Consider the following 23,096-nt stretch of genomic DNA (forward strand, 5'->3'; position numbering starts at 1 on the left):
CCTACACTTGTATGAACACACTGGAAGCAGTACTGTGTGGTATCAGCGTATGAACAATTAATAAAATTTGTATGAAATGCCGCAGAATAGAATCATAAGTTTACGGCACAGAAGGAGGCCATGCGGTCCATCGTGCCCGAGCCGGCTGAAAAAGAGCTATCCAGCCTAATACCACTTTCCCGCTCTTGGTCCGTCGCCCTGTCGGTGACGGCACTTCAAGTGCATATCCAAGTACTTTTTAAATGTGATGAGGATTTCTGCCTCTACCACCATTTCAGGCAGTGAGTTCCAGACCCTCACCACCCTCTGGGTGGAAAAGCTTCTCAACTCCCCTCTAATCCTTCTACCAATTACTTTAAATCTATGCTCCCTGGTTATTGACCTCGCTGCTAGCCACTCTATCTAGGCCCCTTCATCTGTCAGCACCAGAATAGCGGCCAGAAAATGTCATCAAGATGTGTTGAATAGGTCATACTTCAACAATAGACAAATTTAACTGGAGCGGGTTTTGTTTAAAAAATAACTACAGCAGCAGCAGGAAATATCAATCTGATGTGAGAAAAAGTGCTTTTTACTCGTTTGTCCGGTGTGATGTATACATTACACTCCGGAGGCTGACTAGCATTTGTACACACTTTAACTATTTCCTCAGCAAGTTCTTTAAATCAAGACTGATCACAAATTTCTCATACAGATTAGTCAATGTTTACAATTTGAAAGCCGACAGGTTTTATAATAATTATACCATATTAAAATGCATGGAAATGAGCCCAGGTCTGATCCTTGGTACTGATGGGCAACTGTGCAATTGGTCTCAATGCCACTGGAAGGGGATGGGGGAGGGGGAAGAATTTAACCGGGGTTCCTGTTCCAATTGGTAACTGATGACTTATACTGAGGGGGGACAGGACCAGCCTTGGTTGTAATGCCTCCCACAGTTAAGTGACCTGTTGACACTGGCAGGTAGGTTGACACCTGTGGGACCATACCATAGTGCGAGTCAGTGTCTTCAGGAGGGGAGGACAAGAGGGGAAAAAGAAATACAATGGGAAGTACGAACATACTTTAAAGGGTGCAAAGGGTACTCAATATTCAAGGGGCTTGGCTTATAACTGATTTTGTGAATTAATGGTGCAAATATACACCACAGAAAGCAGTCCAAAACAAAAAGGAAAATGAGAAACACTTACTGTCTTCCCCAGGACATGGCATGCCCGGTCGTTCTGGTATACAGGGAAACACTGTGGAGAGGAAAATCCTGTCAGTATCAAAGAGTCACATTTCCTGTTGACTTACATAGAAATAACAGCACAGAAACAGGCCATTCGGCCCAACTGGTCCATGCCAGTGTTTGTGCTCCACACGAACTTCCTCGCACCCCTCTTCATCTCACCCCATCAAAATATCCTTCTATTCCATTCCCCCTCATGTGTTTATCTAGCTTCCCCATAAGCTTTCAACAAGGCAAGTTAGTGAGATGATGTGGTGGGTAAGGGGGCCAATACACTATGCCACAGGGGAATACAACGAGGTTTGTAACTTCTTCCCCTCGTCTGGCTAGCTCCTATATTAAAAATTCAGGAGCTAAGCCCACTTCACTTCCAGTTTGTACAACATAGATTAAGCACAGTCTACTCCTAGATTTTGGAGGAGTGTGTAACATAGTCACTGAATTTTAGGGCTGTGATTCAGCAAGTGTGAAACATACACAGCATGGAATGTGATGAAGCTGTGTAACAGATGGCGGTTGGGGAGGGGGGGGAGGGTGTAAGAATTCCAATAGCGATATTGTAAGTGCATTTGCGAAGATTTCTTCTATTCAGTATTTCAAGTGAAATCATAAACACATTCTAAAAGGAACATTTATGATTTTGCTAGAAATACCAGACAAAATATCCACCATCATTTAAAACGTTGCTACACACAGCAAGCCAAGTAATTGTTGCCCCAAGGAGGGGGGGAGGCCAATTATTTCACCCAACAGATTAGACTGGCAAGAAAACCACATCTGTGTCCTTCAAATATGAGAAAACCAGGATTTAATTTCTTCCATTATTTAATTTGTGCTGCCTGACACAGTAAATGAGTACCAGATTAGCATGGTTATGCTGATTTGGCACACGTGTGTCATTATAAATGCTTTTATATTGCATTTCCTCCACACAGGAACTTCCTAGTCTCAGCTGGGAGGGGAAATGTGAAGAATTGATTTGTATCCCTCATATGCACCATTTATTGAGCAGTGGCATCAGACATACTTGGGAGCAGGTAGCTGGCACAAGGCCTCACACAAGATATAATTTAAAACTATACTCAAGGGGGGTTCTATGTTGGAACTTACTCTGGAGACTACTTGCCAGGATTGGCATTGCTCTGTGCACTAGCTTCCTGCAGAGGGCTATGGCCCACAGATAACTACAGCTTGCAGTTATATAGCGCCTTTAAATGCAGGAAAACGTGCAAAGGCGTTCCAGAAAACAGATCATAAATCCTGATTGTTTATTACAGCAAAGGAAGGCAGACAGTAAAGTGGTACTATACATCTGTAGTATTTATCACATCTCTTTGGTGACACCACGACAAGCCCTGGAGTCAGAAGCCACGTCAGACGGATGATTATATTTTCCTGATTCCATGGAATTGTAGAAATTTACAGTACAGAAGGAGGCTCTTCAGCCCATGTCTGTGCAATCACATAGCCAAGACTGCCCCGCTCTCTCTCCATAGCCCTGTAACTTGGTGTCGGTCTTCTCTCACTCCTGAGGTCATGAAAGGCACTATATAAATGCAAGTTTTTTCTTCTTTTACTTTCCTCTCCTTCTACTACAGTATTTAGAGTCTTTTCCCTTAAAAAGAGGCAATTGTCTATTCAACTAGCGTTTAGATGTTATACAGGTACACTATCCCTTATCCGAAAGCCTTGGGACCAGCTGAGTTTCGGTTTTCGGAATATTTCGGATTTCAGAAGGTTCAGAAGGTATTATTATAAGACTGGGAAATTTGTATTTAATATAAATTTTAAAAGTTCAGGCTACCTCTTGCGACTGTTCCGTGTCTCATTCCCCTTCCTGCTTCTCTGGAAAGCCAGATATCGGCTGACTCCTACTAAGCTGGCCCGCAAATCAGGTCGGGTGGGGGGGGGGGGGGGGGGGGAAGAATATCGGACGGGCCGTGGTTCAGGTCGGGGGGGGTCCGGGGGTGGTGGTCCGGGTTGGGGGGGGGGGGGGGTCAGAAAAGAATATCGGACGGGCCGCGGTATTGTTGGGTTCACTCTCCCGGTACCTCCTTCACACTGCCCGGCTCGGCCTGCAATCTCCTACCCAGGAGGGAACTCTGTGACCCTCTGCCCTGCGCAGCGTAAGTCGTGCGCCACTCTGGTCATGTCGTGCGCACGACTTACGCTGAACGAAAAAACTTTCGGTTTTAGAGGTTTTCGGAAGTTCAGATAAAGGATAGTCTACCTGTAGTAGCTTGAATAAACTTGTGCACTCAGGCACTGGACATATAAGGTCATTCGTACTGCAAAATTAAAATATAGCAGTTTTTTTCAAATCCAAATGAACCCATAAAAATTTTCAATATTATGTGTACATCAGATTTTTGAGCGACGTGATCACGCCTTTCAGTTATTTTCTATCCTTTCTTCAAACCAAGTGGCAACTGTCTGAGGCTGAGCTAGATTGCTCGCAACATCGGGGTCATGTTTGACCGCGCGATGAGCTTCCGACCACATATCTGCTCCATCACCAAGACCGCCTACTTCCACCGCCGGAACATCACCCAACTCTGCCCCGCCTCAGCTCGTCCGCTGCTGAAACTCTCATTCATGCCTTTGCTGCCTCTAGACTTGACGATTGCAACACACTCCTGGCCATCCTCCCAGCTTCCACCCTACATAATCTGGAGCTCACCCAAAATTCTGCTGTCCATATCCTAACTCGCACCAAGTCCCGTTCACCCATCACCCGAGATTACTGACTTACACTGGCTACCGGTCCGGCAAAGCCTCAATTTTAAAATCCTCATCTTCAAATCCCTCCATGGCCTCACCCCTCCCCATCTCTGTAACCTCCTCCAGCCCTACAACCCTCCGAGATCTCTGCGCTCCTCCAATTCTGGCCTCTTGCGCATCCTTGATTTTAATCGCTCCACCATTGGCGGCCGTGCCTTCAGCTGCCTAGGCCCTAAGCTCTGGAATTGCCTCCCTATACCTCTCTGCATCCCTTTCCTCCTTTACGATGCTCCTTAAAATACTTCCTTACTTGTGCCAATATATCCTTGTGGCTCGGTGTCAAATTTTGTTCTATAATTGCTCCTGTGAAGCGCCTTGGGACATTTTACTCCGTTAAAGGTGCTATATAAATGCAAGTTGCTGCTGTGCAAGTGCCCAAAACAATCTACTCCCAGGCCCTCACGAATGCTGCTTTCTGCCAGGAGCTGTGAACAAGGAGCTGAGGCAAGATGATTTTTTGATTCTCCCCCTATTCTCCCATGGGAAATATTTAGTATCTATTTGGCCGAGATCCGAAACTCAATTTGCACCATTGCCATCAGGTGTGTGCGGTTAGTGAAAGCAACCAAAAACAGGACTTTTAAAGTGTGGCCTAAGAAGGAACAGCTTGGGCCTACTAGTGATAATTTTTTTTTATTATTCGTTCACGGAATGTGGGCGTCGCTGGCAAGACCGGCATTTATTGCCCATGCCTAATTGCCCTTGAGAAGGTGGTGGTGAGCTGCTTTCTTGAACTGCTGCAGTCCGTGTGGTGAAGGTGCTCCCACAGCGCTGTTAGGGAGGGAGTTCCAGGATTTTGATGAAGGAACGGCCGATATATTTCCAAGTCAGGATGGTGTGTGACTTGGAGGGGAACCTGGAGGTGGTGGTGGTCCCATGCGCCTGCTGCCCTTGTCCTTCTAGGTGGAAGAGGTCGTGGGTTTGGGAGGTGCTGTCGAAGCCTTGGCGAGTTGCTGCAGTGCATCTTGTAGATGGTACACACTGCAGCCACGGTGCGTCGGTGGTGGAGGGAGTGAATGTTTAAGATGATGGATGAGATGCCAATCAATCAAAGAATATTCAAATTATCTATGCAACAGGAGAGGAGGAGTGTATTCCTCCCCCAAGAAAGCAGCTTGCCCCAGGGCCTGTGGTCAGGATTTTTTAGCCACAGTGGACCAAGTACTGAAGTAATCAAGCCCACCCTGTACAGCCCAGTGAGGTGGGTTTGTTCTCATTAGCCTGTATGGCACCATCTCCAGACACTGAGGAAGATAGAGGCCCTCTGGCAAAAACTCTCAAACAGCAACAATAAAATTGCCATAAACGCAAATGGATTAGACAAAATAAACTGGCAAAATAAACAGCAATAGGAACCTCAGCCAGCATTAGCAGAACCACTTGAAGATGTCGTTTTATAATGTAAATACACCGTTATTTAGGACCCTGGGGGAACATTGTGTCTTTCAAGAAACTTTCTCTTTTCAATCTACTTGGATGGGTAGCACAGTGATAAAACTCACTTATTTGGTTGATTACAATTTCTTCCGGTTTGAGTGGTGTTTTACATTTGGGGGGGACGCAAAGAAAAAATCAAAACTTTAATAAAACATAACAAATCTGGAACTTTTTTCGTTACCGTAGGACTGAGTGTCGCAGTGACACTTGAGCACTTTCTTTGCACCACTGGGACGTGGGTTTGAATCAAACTCAGAAAGGGAGCATGGCGTTCTCTCGCTGACAAGTGACAGGTGCACAGCTGCTTGGTCAATGAAAGGAACAGAGTGCAATGTACGCTGTACTATACGCCAGCCTGAAGTACTCAACGCTGTCTCCGAGTACAAAGTGGAAGTTTTTATTCACAAGCGTGGCTCTCACTCGCCCTGCAAAAAACCACCACTAGTTCTGGTTTCTTCCAAACTTCCCTAGATGTGGGGGAGGTGCCTGAGGATTGGAAAGTGGCAAATGTGACACACCTGTTCCAGAAAGGGTGTAAGGACAATCCTAGTGACTACAGGCCGGTCAGTTTAACATCAGTGGTGGGTAAAGTTTTAGAAACAATAATCAAGGAAAAAATTAATAGGCACTTGGAGAGGTTTAAGCTAATTAAGGAGAGCCAACACGGATTTGTAAAAGGCAGATCGTGTTTGATTAATCTAATTGAATTTTTTGATGAAGTAACAGGAAGGATCAATGAAGGGAATGCAATGGATGTTGTCTACATGGATTTTAGGAAGGCGTTTGACAAGGTACCACACAGAAGGCTGGTTAACAAAATTGAGGCTCATGGAATAGGTTGGTCAGTGGCAGCTTGGATAAGGAATTAGCTTAAGAACAGAAAACAGCAAGTTGTGGTAAATGGCTGACTTTCCAGACTGGGGGATGGTAGACAGTGGTGTTCCCCAAAGGTCAGTGCTGGGGCCACTGCTTTTATTGAAATGACCTGAATATTGGAATACAAAGTAGAATTTCTAAATTTGCTGATGACCCCAAGCTTGGAGGTGTGGCAAACAGTGAGGATGATACCAATCGGCTGCAGCAGGACATAGAAAGGCCAGCAGAATGGGCAGATGGAATTTAATACAGAGAAGTGTGAGGTGATGCATTTTGGCAGAAGGAACAGGGAGAGGCAATATACACTTCATGGCTCAGTTTTAAAGAGTGTGCAGGGACAGAGGGACCTGGGAGTTAATGTGCATAGGTCCCTGAAGGTGGCAGGACATATTGAGAGCGGTTAGCAAAGCATATGGGATCTTGGGCTTCATAAATAGAAGTATTGAGTACAAAAGTAGAGAAGTTATGCTGAACCTTTATAAAGCGCTGGTTAGGCCACAACTGGAGTATTGCGTCCAGTTCTGGTCACCACACTTTAGGAAGGATGTGAAGGCCCTTGAGGGTGCAGAGGAGATTTACCAGAATGGTTCCGGGGATGGGGGATCTTAGCTACAAGGACAGGTTGGAGAAGGTGGATTTGTTTTCAATAGAGCAAAGGAGGTTGAGGGGTGATTTGATAGAGGTGTACAAGATTATGATGGGTTTGGATAGGCTAGACGAGGAAAGGCTGTTCCCACTTGTTGATGGTACAAGGACTAGGGGACACAGATTTAAGGTTTTGGGCAAGAGATTCAGGGGGGATGTGAGGAAAAACTTTACGCAGCGAGTGGTGAGGACCTGGAACTCGCTGCCGACGGAAGTGGTGGAAGCGGAGACACTCAATGTTTTCAAGGGGAGACTGGATAGGCACTTGAGGGAAATAAAGTTGCAGGGCTACGGGGATAGAGCGGGGGAATGGGACTGACTGGATTGCTCTACAGAGAGCCGGCACAGACTCGACGGGCCAAATGGCCTCCTTCTGTGTCGTTATGACTCGATGACTCGAACATAAATCAGAGAGCGAATGCAAGGTTGATCCTTCAAAATAAATGTGGCTAAAACTGCAAATACATGTTTCCTTTCAGTGTTAGCGAATGCTAAAAGCTGTACACCAGTTTACGGTAGATCAATTGAGCACAGGAGGAAAGGACTGTTTTGTACTGTTGATCCAAAACAACCAGTATTTTTCAAATCTTTCAAAATACTACCACAAAAGTTAAAGATTTAAAAGATTTGCACCTCACCATGAATGATCAGCTCAGAGTCCTTATTCAGCTCATAGAGCCGAAATGCCTCCTCTAGCTCCAGCTGTGACGAGACAGTGCAAGGATCGCCTGTTCGATAAACGAGAGCAAGAACACAATTTATATTGGCAAACATTTTAATACTGCGACACATAATTCTGAACATGGCATTATTTCAGGGTTAAGACTCCTGAATTCAAGTTAGAGTCGTCAAGAAGATCATTAGATCAACTTATTAAAAAGGGAAAAAAAGAACACATTTTATACCACTGGTTTTCAAGCTGTTTTGTGTCAGACTCCCGCTGCAAATATGAACACATTCAGGAACTTTCGTACTAACTTCCAAAAGACAGCATCAGCCTTGCTTTTCTTTGGGTAATTTCTTAAATTAGTTTGCAGCAACAGAAATAACAACTTGTATTTATATAGCGCCTTTAACATAATAAAACGTCCCAAGGCGCTCAATAGTAATAACATGGTAGTAAGCCGTCAAACAGAGAAAAATATAGAATTCTTGATGTATTCTGCTCGCGGTGCATGTCACATCGAGCCTCAGACATAAATATAACAACCTTGTGGACCGCTGGGATCCTCTCACAAACCCATTTAAAATCTTACCAGTTGAACCAATATGTATTAATGACCGACAGTCTTATGATTGTTGCCATTAGTATTTCTGTAAAACTGCAATGATAGGTGTAAAGAGATTTTTATGCAACTGCACTGAAGGAGTGTTTTTTTTCTACTTCGATTTAAGTGAACCATGAACAGCGGGTTGGCAAAATGAGTCCATTTCAACGGTGAAAAACAAGCAGTAGCACAATTCTAGATTTTGCCCTTTCATACTTGGGTTCTGTCTGGAGAAAGCCTTTCGAGGTGTATAATACTAGACTGAAATACTGCTTCTGGTGCTGTGGCAGCAACTTGAGGTGGTGAATTAAGCGTGTCTCACAAGCGGAACAGTGTTGGAGCACATTGACGACATGCAATTTTTTCCTATAACTTATACGCTAAATAAGCCCAGTGATAACACTGATAAATAGTGACGTACTAAATAAAGGACCAGATAAACAAATGGTGGGGGAAAAAACAATTTGTGGAATATGCTGATCGCTGGTTTTGGCCATTGAGCTGGATAGACTATTTTCTAGATTCTAATCCAGCATTTGGAAACTGCAAGAGAATCATAGAATGGTTACAGCACAGGAGGCCGCCATTCGGCCCGTCGAGCCCGTGCCGGCTCTCTGCAAGTGCACTTCAGCTAGTCACACTCACCCACCCTGCAAATGTTTTTCCTTCAGGTACTTATCCAATTCCCTTTTGAAAGCCACGATTGAATCTGCCTCCATCACCCTTTCACCAGGCATTGACTTCCAGATCCTAACCACTCGCTGAATAAAAAAGTTTTTCCTCACGTCGCCTTTGGTTATTTTGCTAATCACCTTAACTCGGTCCTCTGGTTCTCGACCCATCCGCCAATGGGAACAGTTTCCTCCTATCTACTCTGTCTAGACCCCTCATGATTGTGAACACCTTTATCAAATCTCCTCTCAATCTTCTCTGCTCTAAGGAGAACAACCCCAGCTTCTCCAGTCTATCCACGTAACTGAAGTCCCTCATCCCTGGAACCATTCACATCCTTCCTAAAGTGCGGTGCCCAGAATTGGACACAATACTCCAGTTGAGGCCGAACCAGTGTTTTATAAAGGTTCATCATAACTTCCTTGCTTTTGTACTCTATGCCTCTATTTATGAAGCCCAGGATCCCGTAAGCTTTTTTAACCACTTTCTCAGCCTGCCCTGCCACCATCAACAATTTGTGCACATACACCCCTAGATCTCTCTGTTAATGCACCCCTTTAGGATTGTACCCTTTAGTTTATATTGCCTCTCCTCATTCTTTCTGCCAAAATGTATCACTTTGCACTTTTCTGCATTAAATTTCATCTGCCATGTGCCCGCCCATTTCACCAGCCTGTCTGTCTTCCTGCTGTCTATCATTACCCTTCTCACTGTTCACTATACTTCCAAGTTTTGTGTCATCTGCAAATTTTGAAATCGTACCCTGTACTCCCAAGTCCAAATCATTAATATATATCAAGAAAAGCAGTGGTCCTAGTACCGACCCCCGGGGAACACCTTCCTCCAGTCTGAAAAACAACCGTTCACCACTACTCTCCGTTTCCTGTCAATTAGCCAATTTCGTATCCATGCTGCCACTGTCTCTATTATTCCATGGGCTTCAACTTTGTTGGCAAGCCTATTATGTGGCACTTTATCAAACACCTTCTGGAAATCCACGTGCACCACATCAACCACAGTTCAAGAATGCTGTGGTCAGGTTTCACATCAGCGACTCCAACTTTTCCTTTCAATGCACGTTCAGGGCTGTAGTTTTTCCAGACACTGGGTTTACAGTCTATGTTAAACTGTCTCTTGGCGGTAATGCATCAGGATGTTCAGCCGGTTTTGTCACTGCTACAAATTTAGAGGCATAATCTGCAGTTAGTTACAGAGAAATTGTACGGACAGGATTCAGGCTTTTATTTCATCAGTGCATTTAGCGAGAGGATCTACAGCTTCAAGCAGGGCTGCAACACATCATGGCCCAAACATTGCTGTCAAAATAATAGCAAGGCTAATAACACGCGCCGTTATTTAAGTGCAAATGCCACAGCAGCTTCAGACGAGGGCAGCTGCTTGATTAAATGCAGAAATCAAGGGGCTGCGGTCGGAGGTGCGCCGGTCCGCCAGTAGCTTCACGAAAATGGCATCTCACCATCTGGCTCCCCATTCAAATGCATTGAGAAGCGTGACGTTCCCGTTTAACAACATGAAGTGTTAATTACTGCCAGTCAACCTCTCTGGCACTGAAAATTCATTATTACAAGTGTGGAGTCTCAGCCCTTCAGGTTAGAATTGTTGTTGCAGATTTAAAAAAATAAAAAAACATTTACTTTTCCTTTCGGTCTCTTTCTCCCCCCCCCCCCCCCCCCCTCTCTCTCCCCCTCAATCCAATCATTCTGCCCCCCTCTATTTTTCTTTCTGTACCCGATTTGACAAATTCACCCATTCTAACTTACACTTACTTGTCAGGCCTTGCACTGTTCATTTCACAATCCTTCAATTTGATTGGTTAAGGAGATACCCAGTTGCTTGCCCGGTTTACTCAGATCCCAGATGCCCTGTAGGAGGGTGCCACGCACTTCCAGTGCAAAATATCATGGAGATTAAACAGGCAAGGGCAAGTCTAACCAACGGCGGGTGCCATTTGTTGACCGGTTACAGGAATTTTTGGGTAAATGTTTCACACACTTGTGTGCATTTTCAGAAGCTAACCTTCTGGTGATCAATTTCTGCTTAATGCGTTGGAGGTGCAGAAACTGAACAACCAACTACATTCAGTGGCAGTACATACTGTGGTAAATTAAGACAATAATCATGCTTTCTTCTGCCTGGTGCTGGTTTCAAACAGTTGCCTGCTTTAAAGTGATGCAAAGCCAGCAGTGCTGAATTATACTAATATAGCTCATGTCACACTCTGTTTAGTCAAAGCTCCATTCATCAGTGTCCAAACAATGGTTATATATCAACCAAGAGTCGACAGGACAATGAGCTCTTTGTTAATAATATCTCATTTACCACTGGGAACTTCTTTAAAGCTTGCTTCATGCCAGCAACAGTTATACTGAAACTGGTGTCAAACCCCAGTGATGTTAGACTACCTCCCCAATGTCTCGCTTGTCAAAAGCCAAATGAGCTGTCAGGTCAACGATGTTACTCAAAAGGAAAAAAACCAAACGAACTTGTGCTTCTTACATCCTCAGGACATCAGAAAGCACTTCGCAATCAATGAATTACTTTTGAAGGGCAGTCACTGTTCTAAGGTGGGCAATTTGCACACTGCGAGGTCGCACAAACAGCAATGAAGTAAATGACCAGTTAATCTGTTTTAATGTGGCGTTGGTTGAAGGATGAATGTTGGACATGTAAAAAAAAAACTAGGGTGTGGTGGGAGCACGAGGCCAATTGGTTGGTGGATAACAAGTATAGTTTATTGAATCGCGGAATACTAAGTACAGTATAATCTACTTAAGATTTAAGCAATAGTCGCAGAGTAAACAAGAAAGCGATATTACCCGATCCTCATGCAGACCTTAGCTCTTGTTCTTTCTCCTTATGCCACACCACTTGGCTTTTTGTCCCTACTTTTATCTTTGTTTTCATCCACTGCCTCCCATATAAGGTGTGGTTTTCCTCACTTCCTACTTACAGGGCGATGGGGGAAAAGTTGAGTGGGTTGAAGTGGCTCGGACTTTCAAAGGGCCAGCATGGGCACAGTGGGTCGAATGATATCGCACAGAAGGCGGCCATTCGACGATTCGATGCACCCTCTTTTTAAGTTATATTAAGTTTAACAGAATTTCCTATATTTACAGCCAGGGCACACTACTTATCACAGATTTTCCATCAATGCATCTCCCCGGGAGAGCCACAAGGACAGTGTCCCTTTAAGAGATCGGTGATACCAACCTATGACTACTCCCTTGCTGTAATCTGTAAAACCAGTTATACTCCATTCCTTTCACACAGGGAAGGAAACACATTTTAATACCAAATTAAAACTATTTAGATGCATTGTTTTTAAAGGGATAGGTAATGTTTGATGAAACTATGAAGACTTCTCCATGTAGCAACTTTACCAGTTCTCGGTTTGTGAAGAAGCAGATTGAATTATGGTTAATTCACAGAATCAGACAACGGGCTGGGAGGTGAACAACATTCCATGGAGGCTGAGAGTTGGAGAAAGGAGACACACAGACAGAGGTCTCAAATATTCAGCAGTGTAATTACTGGATGGAAGCAGCAATGCTCCAAATGGTTTAAACAGCTCCGATACTGCACATCTGTAAATTATTTTATCCAGTGAAGCATTAATAAATGTACATGTCCTCCACAAGTAACCTACCCAATCAGATTTAGGTTTGGGTCACTACTTTTAAGTTATTAAATGGTATACAATTTTAACTTATATTCTTTAATGCACAAAGGTTTTTTCAGCCTTAATCCTTGATCCATGCGCGCACTCACTGCTATTCACAAGTGAACTTCCCTGGAGATAGTTTTATTTCCTTCCTGAAAAGCATACACCATTCTAGTGAATCTCCCTTGGCATTGCTCATGACAACTGAAGGACAGGTGTCGAACCTGTACGTGTTATTTTTGTTTCCCTCCCTGCAGCCGTGACTCAGTGGGCAGCACTCTCGCCTGAGTCAGAAGGTTGTGGGTTCAAGTCCCACTCCAGAGACTTGAGCACAAAAATCTAGGCTGACACTCCCAGTGCAGTACTGAGGGAGTGCCGCACTGTCGGAGGTGCCGTCTTTCGGATGAGACGTTAAACCAAGGCCTGTCTGCTCCCTCAGGTGGATGTAAAAGATCCTGTGGCACTATTTCGAAGAGGAGTTTCCCCCGGTGTCCTGGCCAATATTTATCCCTCAATCAACATCACTAAAAAAAACAGATTAGCTGGTCATTATCACATTGCTGTTTGTGGGAGCTTGCTGTGCACAAACTGACTGCCGCGTTTCACAAATTACAACAGTGGCCGCACTTCAAAAAGTACTTCATTGGCTGTAAAGTGCTTTGGGCCGTCCTGAGGTTGTGAAAAGCACTGGAGAAATGCAAGTCTTTCTTTTCTCTGCCTCTCTTTTTCTAGTTTCTTTTAAGGCCAGAGTGGTTGGTGCTGTAGCGTGGTGGGGAAGGGGATCACGGAGGCTGGATGCCTGATTTTTCAGCGGAAGGTGTGGGGAGAAAGTGGGATACAGTGCGTGGTGGTTCATTTCGTATTGCCTGCTGCCCCCCTCGCCTGGTTCCTTTTGCTGGGTTCTATAGCACACCATTCCCATTACCTCCCATAAAGTCACAGTTTCCCAGTACAGGTTTACTGATACAATCTCCTGTTTGTAGCACTGTGTCAATTATACCATTCGCTGTAGCCTTTCTGGTACATATTTGTTGCAAATCATTTAATTCTGTCCGTGCGTTGAGTTACTTGTCACCCCTAAAGCAAGCCCCACCTTGACTTGTTCTCTCGCTCTGTTCCTGATCTGTCTGTTGACGTCTCTTCTGCTTCTGTGATATTGGTGACTTTCGTTTGCTTGATCTCTTTCATAGAGTCATACGGCACAGGAGGCCGCCATTCGGCCAATCAAGTCCGTGCCGGCTCTCTGTAGAGCAATCCAGTCAGTCCCATTCCCCCGCTCTATCCCCGTAGCCCTGCAAGTTTATTTCCCTCGTGTCTATCCAGTCTCCCCTTGAAAACATTGAGTGTCTCCGCTTCCACCCTTCCGTCGGCAGCGAGTTCCAGGTCCTCACCACTTGCTGCGTAAAAAAGTTTTCTCTCACATCCCCCCTGTATCTCTTGCCCAAAACCTTACATCTGTGTCCCCTAGTCCTTGTACCATCAACTAGTGGGAACAGCCTTTCCCCATCTAGGCTATCCATACCCGTCATAATCTTGTACACCTCTATCAAATCACCCCTCAACCTCCTTTGATCTAATGAAAACAAATCCAGCTTCTCCAACCTGTCCTTGTAGCTAAGATCCCCCATCCCCGGAACCATTCTGGTAAACCTCCTCTGCACCCTCTCAAGGGCCTTCACATCACATCCTTTCCTTTCCTTTCCCAATCTCTCTCTCCCAGATCTCTTTGGCCAATCCATCTTTCCACAGATGTCTTATCTCCATGTCCTGCCTCTCTCTGTGCCCATTCTCACTTTCTCCAGTTCATCTGTTGTTCTCTGTCTCCAAGGTTGGAAAAAAATTATGCCTATGTTCAGGAGATTCAGGAGCAGCTGCAATGTAGGCCACAAAAGGAGGAGACCTGGGAAGTAGCTGTGGAAATGGGGCGAGGGGAGAAAGGAAACTACAGGAACTCTGCTAGCGGTGGGCCTCTAGCTGGAGAAAGAGATTAAAAAACCTGCAGAAAGGAGCAGACGAGAGCAAAATTGGCTAGCAAGTCACAACAGCAAGAGGTTTAAGCCGGGAAAAAAATGATGCAGTAGATGCTAACTCTCTGCACGCCTTCAAGATGGAGCTGCACCAGTTCCCGATTGGGGTAGAGATCGCATCATGTCGAAGGTAAGTGTCTTTATAGATAACACTGGGTCCACATGATCTCCTGGACTGGTTTCAATCACCTGACAGGGTCAGAAAGGAATTTTCCATAGTATTTTTCCCCTGTTGGCCATGGGTTCTTTTTAGTCACTCCCTGGAGTTTACCTGGCTGCTGGGGGAGGCGTGAGAAATGTCTAGTCATGATGTTCCAGCCATAATGAAGTGGGGGGCAGGCTTGATGGACCAGTTGGGCTTTTCCCGTCAGTTAATTTCATATGTCCGTTTGAGAGGAAATGCAGGAAGGATGGGCTACTCATCAGGCAGAGGGAAGGGCCAAGCCTCAGAAATATTTAAAAATACAGAGTGAAGCAGAGTAGATGGTGACCGAGCCGGGGAAGCCGAGTAGATGGTGACCGAGCCGGGGAAGCCGAGTAGATGGTGACCGAGCCGGGGAAGCCGAGTAGATGGTGACCGAGCCGGGGAATCAGAATGGCACTATCCACAGTCAAGAAGCATGTAGTTACAGTGACTGGCAAATGGTGTTCAGATAGGTTTTGCCATTATATAAAATGCTGACATTAGATTTTTCTATTACAAATGTTGCCACAAAAAACGTGACTAAGAATCATGACCCGGGAAGTAAGATTGAAGTGAACAGGAAGGGTGTACCATATGCGAGATGTTTTATATATTACTAATTGATCTCCCAAGGTGTTTTGAATGGAGAACCAAGACCAAGTGCAGTCTTCAAGTGAAGCAGGATTAGAGAGTGGGGATAACTGGATCAGGGCCTGCAGACACAAGTTAGTCCCCATTTTTAAGTTGTATATTCTGTTTTTATTTTATAATACTTTGATTTTATTATTTAAATAATACTTTGGGAAGCAGAGAAGAACTTCTCTGCAGTACAAGCTGAGAGACACAAAGCGTAGGTGTAGCATCACCACTGGTGTGAGGTGTAATTGTAACATGACAAGCTAACACCGTTTCATTATAAATGTTACAAATATTTTTAATGGTAAAGGTTGACAGAAATATGACAAAAAGGTAGTAAAGTTTTGTAGACAAGAACTGTGTGCAAACATAAGATTTTTAATATATCGTAGATATGCTAATGTATAATATGATCACATCACACACCTGAAAGAAAAATCCACGACTCCTGTACAAGATGATGGTCAACACTGCAAACCCTCCAACCACCAAAGTTCTCAGCATCCATAAATTCATTCTCTCATTTTAATCAGCGCACTTTCATCCACTATTGCTCAGTCTCTCCAAGAAATTTCAAATTTAAATAGTAGCTCCCAACTTCAGTTCTGGCTCCCACTGCTGAATTACAATGTCCTGTTGTAGCTATCTTTCTCGATGGTCTTTCAATGTGAATCAGCTGTGGGAATCGAGACGACATTCAGGAGAGAAAGTTACTCTCGAAATATTATAGCTCACAGCACAACGACAGCTTTTAGAAACGCACGATATTGTGCTTCTACCTGCTTTGGAGAAAGTGTCCCACCAGGAACAAATCTTGACTGTGCATATAACCTGCACATAAAGACAACACTCCCTCCCCCACTATTAGCCACACACAGGGGCAGAAGTTTCTATTCTTATATGCTAGCATGTACACTATGCATCACATTGCTAAGGTGTCAATCACCAAGTATCGATTTGCCCAGCACTACTATTTGTTCTTTATTGCTGTCAGTACTTCAAATTATAAACTGATGCCACGTCAAGACTTTAAACAAATCTTGACCATGAAATTCTTGCTGGGTTTATAGCTGAAAACTGTCTATTTTATAATTAGAACCAAACCAACTGTAAAAATGCTCAAGATCTATTTAAATAGATGCTACTTACACTGCACCCTCACATAAACAGGACTCTTCCTTGTTCAGATGTTGACTGACCCCTACTCTGCAGTTCCCGCACCTAAACATAAAAATAATAAGCTCCCTCTCAAATTACCATGCCACTAACTTCTGTTAAGCCTTTTCTTCTAAAGCATCTGCAAAGACTCATTGCTGCAAGAATATCTTCTTGTTGCTAACATAAAGGGAATTCAAAAGTCTCCTATAGGCATATAAAGAGTAAGAGGAGGGGTGGGGCCGATTAGGGACCAAAAAGGAGACCTACGCATGGAGGCACAGGGCATGGCTGAGGAACTAAACAAGTCCTTTGTATCTGTCGTCACCAAGAAAAAAGATGCTGCCAAAGTCATAGTGAAAAGGGAGGTAGTGGAGATACTGGCTGGGATAAAAATTGATAAAGAGGAAGTACAAGAAAGGCTGGCTGTACTTAAAGTAGATAAGTCACCAGGACCGGATGGGATGCATCCTAGGACGCTGAGGGAAGTGAAGGAAGAAATCGCGGAGATACTGGCCATAATCTTCCAATCCTCCTTAAAAACTGGGGTGGTGCCAGAGGACTGGAGAATTGCAAATGTCACACCCTTGTTCAAAAAGGGTGTAAAGATACACCCAGCAACTATAGGCCAGTCAGTTTAACCTCGGTAGTGGGGACGCTTTTAGAAACAATAATCAGGGACCAAAATTAACAGTCACTTGGACAAGTATGGATTAATTAAGGAAAGCCAGCACGGATCTGTCAAAGGCAAATCGTGTTTAACTAACTTGATCGAGTTTTTTGATGAGGTAACAGAGAAGGTTGATGAGGGCAATGCGGTTGATGTGGTGTACATGGATTTCCAAAAGGTGTTCGACAAAGTGCCACATAATAGGCTTGCCAGCAAAGTTGAAGCCCATGGAATGAGAGAGACAGTGGCAGCATGGATACGAAATTCGGACTGGAGGAAGATATACATTGGTGTTCCCCAGGGGTCGATACTCAGACCGTTGCTTTTCTTGTTACATATTTAATGACTTGGACGTGGTTGTACAGGGCACAATTTCAAAATTTGTAGATAACGTAAAATTTGGAAGTATAGTGAACAGTGAGGAGGATTGTGATAGACTTCAAGGCATAGACAGGCTGGTGAAATGGGCGGGCACGTGGCAGATGAAGTTTAACGCAGAAAGGTGCCAAGTGATACATTTTGAAACTAAAGGGTACAATTCTAAAGGGGGTGCATGAACAGGGAGACCTGGTGGTATATGTGCACAAATCGTTGAAGGTGGCAGGGCAGGTTGAGAAAGCAGTAAATAAAAAGCATACAGGATCCTGGGCTTCATAAATAGAGGCAAGGAAGTTATGATGAACCTTTATAAAACACTGGTTCGGCCTCAACTGGAGTATTGTGTCCAATTCGGGGCACCGCACTTTATGAAGGATGTGAAGGCCTTAGAGAGGGTGCAGAAAAGATTTACGAGAATGGTTCCAGGGATGAGGGATTTCAGTTGCGTGGACAGACTAGAGAAGCTGGGGTTGTTCTCCTTGGAGCAGACAAGGTCGGTGCAGGCTCGATGGGCCGAAATGGCCTCTATCTGCACTGTGGGGTTTCTGTGAAGGTAGAGAGGAGATTTGATAGAGGTATTCAAAATTCATGATGGTTCTAGACAGTAGAGAGAAACTGTTCCCATTGGCAGAAGGGTTGAGAACCAGAGGAGACAGATTTAAGGTGACTGGCAAGAGAACCAAAGGCAACATGAGGAAAAACTTTTTTACGTAAAGTGTGGTTAGGATCTGGAATGCGCTGCCTGAAAAGGGTGGTGGAGGCAGACTCAAATCGTGGCTTTCAAAAGGGAATTGGATAAGTATCTGAAGGGAAAAAATTTGCAGGACTACGGGGAAAGGGCGGGCGAGTGGGGCTAGCTAAAGTGCTCTTGCAGAGAGCCGGCACGGGTTCGATGGGCCGATTGGCCTCCTTCTGTGCTGTAACCATTCTACAACTGTAAAGTACTTTTCGCTCTTCCTTCTAATTCATCATTAACTTTTATTATTCATTTTCACACATTTGAGCAATTAGCTACCCGTCCACTTTTCCAATCCGACAATCAAACCATGACGCCCATTACGTGACCACGTACTTTCATATTGACTAAACTGCTGCTTTCAAAATTTCCGCCAAAACTAAACAGCAGCAATAAGTTCCAACCAGAAGCTTGAACTGGGTCATAAGAACATAAGAATTAGGTGCCGGAGTAGGCAAGCACAGCAAGCAATTTGGAAGGTCCCTCAACCCTGCTCTGCCATTCAATAAGATCATGGCTGATCTTCAACTTTCCTGCCTGACCTCCATATCCCTTGATTTCCCTAGAGTCCAAAAATCTATCAATCTCAGCCTTGAATATCCTCAGCGACTGAGCATCTGGGGTAGAGAATTCCAAAGGTTCACAACCCTCTGAGTGAAGAAATTTCTCCTCATCTCAGTCTTAAATGGCCGACCCCTTATCCTGAGACTATGCCCCCTCGATCTAGACTCTCCAGCCAGGGGAAACAACCTCTCGGCATATACCCTGTCAATCTCCTTCAGAATCTTACATGTTTCAATGAGATCACCTCTCATTCTTCTAAACTGCAGAGAGTATAGGCCTAGTCTACTCAATCTCTCCTCATTGGACAACCCTCTCATCCCAGGGTTCAATCTGGTAAACCTCCGTTGCACTGCCTTTAAGGCCTGCATATCCTTTCTCCGATCAGGAGACCAAAACTGTGCACAGTACTCCAGGTGTGGTCGCAGCAAAGCCCTGTACAATTGTAGGAAGACTTCCTTACTCTTATACTCCAACTCCCTTGCAATAAAGGCCAACATGCCATTTGCCTTCCTTATTGCTTGCTGTACCTGCATGCTCGCTTTGTGTTCCCGTACAAGGACACCTAAATCTCTCTGAACACCAACATTTAATAGTTTCTCACCATTTAAAAAATATTCTGTATTTCTAATCTTCCTACCAAATTGAATAACTTCACATTTCCCCACATTATATTCCATCTGCCACCTTATTGCCCACTTACTTAACCTATCAATATCCCTTGGCAGCCCGTGTGTGTCCTCCTCACAGCTCACTTTCCTAGCTGTGTATCGTCAGCAAACTTGGATACATTACACTCGGTCCCTTCATCTAAGTCATTAATATAGATTGTAAATAGCTGAGGCCCAAGCACTGATCCTTGCGGCACCCCACTAGTTACAGCCTGACAACCGGAAAATGACCCATTTATCCCTACTCTGTTTTCTGTTCGTGAACCAATCCTCTCTCCATGCCAATATATGACCCCCAACCTAATAAGCCCTTATCTTGCGTAGCAACCTTTTATGTGGCACCTTATCGAATGCCTTTTGCAAATCCAAATATACTACATCCACAGGTTCCACTTTATCTACCCTGCAAGTTATCTCCTCAAAAAGCTCGAATAAATTTGTTAAACACTATTTCCCTTTCATAAAACCAGAAGTGATGGGGATAATAGGGGAGTAAATAAAAGATTTTCTGATATTTCTCTACATGACATAATGCATGGTAGAAACAAGAAATATGCTCGAAGTCAGTAATTTACCAAAACAGGAACCACAAGTGAGTCACGCTTGCCGAATTCACTCAATTCTCTTCCCCCCCCCCCCCCCCCGACCCCATAAACCACACTGGGTGCCCCTTTTTCGGAATATGGTGCAGGTTGCTTGAGCGCCTCCTCCACTTCCTCGAAGAAATTGACCTATTCTCACACATGGGAAGATCTATCAGCCGTTTTCAGTTTTGTTCTAAATCATCCACATACTTGAATCGGTAATGCAACTCACCAGAAAATTGCTAAACAAACGTAACACCAAAACTCCGGAAAGTGTTAAATATAAGTAAGTATGTATTCATCAGCAATGCCCAGCACTTAAAGCGGTCATCTTATTCATCAAGTGCCATGCCTGAGAATTTAGCACAATACTCTAGGCTGACACTCCAGTGCAGTACAGAGGGAGTGCTGCACTGTCAGAGGTGCCGTCTTTCAGATGAGATGTTAAACCGAGGCCCCGTCTGCCCGCTCAGGCAGGGGTAAAATATCCCATGGCACTATTGTTGTGTATGTACCTTTAAGAGAATAACTGGTCTCAGACTGCAGTACCGGCAGTGACCACCCCTGTATAAAAGGCGCTAGTAAGCCTCTGTAGTTTCAGTTCCCGATTGACTCCTTTCAGTAAAGACTTGTTTTGTTCAACTCCTGCTGTCCATGTCTCAATCATACACGGACATAATACTGGCGACGAGCAGATACGAACTTACCTACAGTCTGCACCACCTCCTGGGATCCATTCCTGCAGCGAAGTGAGCAGAGGTCGAGGCCAGAAGGAAGAAATAAGCAGTAGAAACGGGCATCGACCGTGGGCATCCGCCCGTGTTAGCGGAGTTGAAGATTGCTGGAGAAGCTGTTGAAAGCGGGGCCTGGTTCCTGTCGACGGTGCTTCAGCTAATCGGGCTGGTGGCAGGTAGTACACTGATCCTTCCTGGGCTGCGGCGGTCGCGAACTCGAGCGGGTGGCTTGCAACGGGGCCGAGCAGGGTTGTCGGGAAGAGGAGAGAGGGTGGAGCACACAGGGCGCGGCCGGTGCTACGAAGCCGGGCTGCGTATAGACCCGAGAAGAGGGAGGCAAGAGTCCCACAGGGTTGTTCCACGACGGGAAAATAATTTTTAAAAAATATTAAACGCGCAGGAAACCGCGAGGAGCTGCAGGTTGCAACGGAAACCGCAGAAAGCAGCGCTAGCAACAGCGGGGAAGAAGGCAAAGCGCAGGAGGTGCCATTTTAGGTTTTCAAGATGCCGAAGACTGGCTGTATCACTGCCTTTGATAATACAATAGAGGACTGGACCACGTATGTGGAAAGGGTCGAGGTATATTGCGAGGCAAACGAAATAGCCGATGAGAAAAAGGCATCGGTATTGCTAAACTTAATGGGCGCTAGAACGTACGGCCTATTGCGGGACCTGATTACTCCAGCCAAACCGAAGGCGAAGAGTTTTAATGAAATTGTTGCTGTCCTACAGGAACACCTAAACCCTGCACCGCTGTTGATAGCAGAAAGATTTAAATTCCACAGGAGAACTCAGCATAAAGATGAGAGCAATGCTGAGTACCTTACGGAACTACGCAAGCTATCAAAGCACTGCCAGTTCGGAGCAGGACTGGCAGATACCCTACGGGACAAATTTGTCTGTGGACTCCTGAGTGAAGGAACACAGAAGAAGTTACTCTCAGAGAAAGAGCTGACGCTAGATAAGGCTTTCAGCGTGGCAGTATCGTACGAAGCAGCAGCCAGGGGAGCTGCGGAAATTCAACAAAAGCCACAGGAATACGGCACCCACGAAATGACACGGGGATTTGCAAAATGTTATCGCTGTGGCAGAACTAACCATGACCAGAAGGACTGCTGGTCCAAGGACAAAATATGCAGGCAATGCGGAAAGATGGGACACATTGCATGAGTTTGCAGGTCTGGGAAGAAGACCAGCGACAACAAAAAGGCTACTAAGGAACCGTACAAGAAAGTACAAAAGATGACGGACAGTAGTTCCGAAGACCAGATGAGCGATAGTGAATCCGGGAACAGGAGACTAAGCTGTCTCAAACTTCACAATGTAATCACAAAAGAGGATCACCGAACCATTTGGGTCACCCTCACGATAGCAGGGTCCCAAGTTAAAATGGAATTGGATACAGGATCAGCGCTAACCGTCATGAATCGACGAGACTACGAGCGGCTATTTTCACACATACCCTTGAGAGAGACATCCATCGTCTTGACGACGTATATGGGGCAAAAAGTATACCCCAGAGGAAAAATAAGGGTGCCTGTCGAATACAACGGCAAGAAAATACGGAAATTGTATCTCTACATACTGCAAAATGGTGGACCACCGTTATTGGGACGTGAATGGATCAGGAAGATAAGCTTAGATTGGCACTCCATTCATGCAATGACGGATGGTAAAAAAGATGAAGACGTCACTCCTGGACGATTGTCAACAATCTTAGCTAACGCCAAAGAGGTATTTCAACAAGAACTGGGCACTCTTAAAGGCCTCGATAAAAATAGAAGAGAATGCAATTCCAAAGTTTTTCAAAGCAAGACCGGTACCATATGCAATTCGCCCAGCCGTCGAGGCAGAGCTGGAGAATCTGGAGAAGGCAGGCGTGTTGTCTAAGGTCGACTGGAGCGAGTGGGCGACACCCATCGTTCCTGTCATGAAGAAAACGTTAAGCAATAAGTCTGAGGAGCCAAGGAAGGTTCGCATCTGTGGGGATTTCAAGGTGACGGTGAACCCAGTCCTTCACACAGTACAATATCCTCTTCCAAGGATAGAAGACATCTTCGCCTCTCTGTCTGGAGGGAAGCGTTTTACAAAAATTGACCTAGCACAAGCATATTTGCAGATGGAGGTTGAAGAATCCTCTAGGAAGTATCTCACGATTAACACTCAAA

The 23,096-nt window shown here is 44.9% G+C and overlaps 1 protein-coding gene across 1 annotated transcript in view; it reads right to left on the reverse strand.

Moving 5' to 3' along the window:
* prkci (protein kinase C, iota) overlaps positions 1-23,096 on the reverse strand; it is a 125,574-nt gene that overhangs the window by 59,884 nt on the left and 42,594 nt on the right. Inside the window, exons 3-4 of the mRNA XM_085989658.1 lie at positions 7,609-7,698; positions 1,191-1,241 (exon numbers count right to left, since the gene is read on the reverse strand). Of these exons, the coding sequence (XP_085845784.1) occupies positions 1,191-1,241; positions 7,609-7,698 (141 nt within the window). The remainder of the gene's footprint in view (positions 1-1,190; positions 1,242-7,608; positions 7,699-23,096) is intronic.

This window comes from Somniosus microcephalus, chromosome 6, assembly GCF_052327205.1.
Source record: "Somniosus microcephalus isolate GS21.2 chromosome 6, FLI_Smic_1.0, whole genome shotgun sequence".
Classification (NCBI taxonomy): Eukaryota; Metazoa; Chordata; class Chondrichthyes; order Squaliformes; family Somniosidae; genus Somniosus; species Somniosus microcephalus.